General features: G+C 43.8%; 1 protein-coding gene across 1 annotated transcript in view; it reads right to left on the reverse strand.

The window, feature by feature from the left end:
- Positions 1–1,987: 1,987 nt before the first annotated feature.
- Positions 1,988–3,625, reverse strand: part of LOC101766233 (protein SUPPRESSOR OF GENE SILENCING 3 homolog) — an 8,168-nt gene continuing 6,530 nt past the window's right edge. Inside the window, exon 3 of the mRNA XM_004985568.3 lies at positions 1,988–2,602. Within this exon, the coding sequence (XP_004985625.1) occupies positions 2,250–2,602 (353 nt within the window). The 3' untranslated portion in view covers positions 1,988–2,249. The remainder of the gene's footprint in view (positions 2,603–3,625) is intronic.

Below are 3,625 nucleotides of genomic sequence, written 5' to 3' on the forward strand. Positions count from 1 at the left end.
GGCCATGCCAAGCATTGTTTGAAGGCAGAATTTGCTATTGCTATGGTTCGTGTCGTGATTGTAACAGCTATATGACGTTTTACCAAACATTAATAGATTCGGAACGCAAAATAAAATCATTTTCCAACAGGAACATTATACAATCTCCTTGAGATACCTAAGAAAATCCTTTGAATTTGAGAGCTTTGGGAAGGTTTTCGCTACGATTAGCTCATGTAGGATCAGCTCTCCCATCTTGCAGCTGCCTGCATCACTCCCTCATAAACTACGCCACAAACGAGGTCTCTTCTCTTGAGACGAGCGAGGTCTTCGGATCCAGCCACAGGCAGCAATAATAAACAGATGCCGTGCAAAACCAATCGGCTGGGTACAGGAGCTGCAGGCTGCTTGCAGCGTTTACACATGGCTGCCGTGTAGTTGGGTGGATCGCATCTGTCGAACAGAGTAACCATCGGCGCCATTACGCTTCCCGTTTCCATTCAGTAGAGTAAGCATTGCGTGATAGAAGATCCATGGACCCACAAAGTGGCCATAACGAACCACTCGGGTGGTGAAGGGAAACCCAAGAAAAGAACCGTGCCAACAGAAGGAAACAGAGTAGCAAAGCAATCAAGGGCTGTTGAGGTCGGACATTGACATGGCAACGGCGAACAAGATCGGCACGGATCTGCTTTGCCCAGGAAGTCTCGTGCCCAGCCGACGTTCGGCCGCGTACCAGACTGCTCCACAATAGGAAACGAAATTCACAAGACGAAAGCAGCCGTGCACCCATGTTGCGATCCCTGCAACACCATTTGGCACCGTTGGAGCAGCAACTAGCACAGCATCCTGCAAAGCAGAACCATGATCTACCCCCCACCACCGGCCATCACTATGCTCCAGGCACTCTCACCTGTGGCACTTTCCTTTCCGACCAGCAGCGACACCGACAGAATCATCTCCGATGGGCACGAAAAAAAGCCGTGTGGGGAACCCAGACGCCCAGTGCACACAGCACACGACAGGAAGCAGAACAGGCATTACCGGCTCCGACACCGCACCACTTACACTGACAAGAAACACTAGTAAACCCAGCAGGTTTAGCGCCCTGCCAGAGATGGCAACACAGCCTTCAGAAAACCAGGCGCACCATTCAGCAAGCAGCTGTTAGTGGTCAAACCTTTCCCATGCCTATCTGTTATGGAGCTACAGTTATGGCTGGGCATGAAGCACCTGAAAGAACAAGTATCTTATTCTACATCGCAGAGCAGTTAGTGATAACATATGGACAAATCTGTAGAGCAAATCGATCTCTATAGTCAGAGCAAGCACACATTTAAGCTTGCAGTTTTCTTTGTCGAACATCTGGCTTTTACATTATCACTTCCACACAAAAGACCTTTTGAGCTCTAATTGGCATCAGCACCACTTAATGTAATACCTATCCAATTTTGAGGCTCTTTGGAACACAGAAACAGCAAAGGATATTTTTGTTAGCAAAAATATACCACCCCGAATAAAAAGGTAAATAAGTAACTTGTCTGATTCAATCTCTGATTGCCATGGAAATTGTGGAATCCAATTCGCCAATAAACAAGTACTGAACTCGGACAAAAAGCATAGCAGTAGTTGGCATTTAAGTGGCTTTGCTATCTTCTAGTTCCACATAAACATTTCCACGAGCATTTTAGAATATAGGTAGCAATGCAGAAAACACAGATGCCCAAAAGAATGCGATCAATCTAGTGCAGCAATATACTGAATAGTATCACTATGCATTGGAAAACAAAAATATATCACATCATCACGGTCAGTGTTCAAAGAACCAGACAATATTAGAAGTGCCAGGGAATATGTAGTGACTACCTTCTTAAGGGAAACTTAAATCTTCATGTCAAGTCAAGAAATAAGGGAAATGCTACAGTATGGAAAAGATCAACCCGGAATACTCTATGCAAGACCAACATCACACTTCAAAATGGAGAGCAATTGATCAGGCAAAAGATACTTAAATAGGAGGATAGAACTCTTCCAGATAACCACTCAATCAGTCAGCCATAGACACTTGCAAGAAAACACATCTAGTGCAAAATATAGTTTCCAGAACAAGTGGTCACAACCCACCTAGCTGCAGTCATTATATTCAAGGTAAGATCTTTCGAGCACAGAGTAGCATGAATCTATGGACTTGGCATCAGAGATAGGTATACACGCTTCGGTGCAAATTAAATAAACTGATGGAGGTGGGCTTTATGACAAGAGACTACAGACTAATCACTTGGGTCGAATTCTCTTCTGCTCTTGAGGAAAGCCCTTTTCCTCGAATCTGAGTCTAGTTCATCCAGGTCGGATGCAATTGCTAGGTAGCCATAAAATATCCTCTTTCTCTCACCTGTCCTGATATCTGTCTCAACCAACAAAGGGTTCTGATCAGAATCTATAGAATGAGTGGCACGCGCACGTGACCAACCTATACGTCCATGATCTTGTCTCTCAAGGAACTCAGCAAGACGCTCAGCCTCCTTCAAGCCAGCTGGGTTGTTTGCGAACTTGATAAGTGTCAAACCCAAGTGCCCTTCTTTTCCATACAAGGACTTCGACTTGCCACCAGAAAACCCTAGTTCTGAAAACAAAGATACGACATTGACACAGCAAGTATTACTGTGATATATATGGCATTGCTTCAAAAAGACGTGCTTAGCAGAGGCATGATCTCGTAAAGGGTAACGGTACTTCGCGAGTAATTTTATGTCCCTGCTCCAAATATGGCTTAATTCTAACTTGCAGCCTTGAACAAGCTAAGCATTGAATAGCATTCCTACTTTGCTTACATCAGATATTTTAGTTCAGCAAGGATATGAACCCCACAATGATGCTACAGTTCTTCCTTAACTAGAAAAGTTGCAACTTGCAACACAAAACATTGGACAGAGAAATGTCACTTTCTAGATCTGATCAACAGAGCAAATAAATCTGCTTGAAGTAGATCGATTGTATGGCTGTCACACTGACAAGACAGGACATAATTGACCCCCTTGAGGTCAGCCGCATGTTCATGTAACAAAGGCAAAGAGGCAGCAAACAATTGTTGCATAGAAAATGCAATATCTAACTGTCTGCGCAGTAGCCTATGCATTAGTTACATTTAGGCTGAGTTTGGCAGAGCTCCCAGAGCTGATTCTCTGCTGAATCCAGCAGGAGCTCTACCAAACAGTTTTCCAGAGAGAAGTGATTCTATGCTGATTCTGTGAAGTGATTCTTTGAAACGAACTAAGAGGCTGGGAGCTGAAAAAAGTAGCTTTTCCTGATTCTGTGAAGTAATTCTCCATCCTGATTTTAAGAGTTTATGCTAGAGAATCAAAGAGAATCACTTTCAGCCACACAATCACTTTTCTCATAGAATCAGCTCCCATAGAGAATCAGAATCATATGGAGCTCTACCAAACAGGCTCTTAGCTTATTGCAAATTCAGTGGAAACCAAGCCATCCAGTCAAGCATTGGATGCTATAACTAATTGTAGCCTAGCAAACACTCATCGAGTAGAGGTACCCAACAGACAACGACCCCAACACTATCTTTCGTAACGTCAAGCTGACCGAACGAATTACCAAGTATTAAGGGCCAAGATATGATGCCATCTTAAAG

This window comes from Setaria italica, chromosome IX (genome assembly GCF_000263155.2).
Source record: "Setaria italica strain Yugu1 chromosome IX, Setaria_italica_v2.0, whole genome shotgun sequence".
Lineage (NCBI taxonomy): Eukaryota > Viridiplantae > Streptophyta > Magnoliopsida > Poales > Poaceae > Setaria > Setaria italica.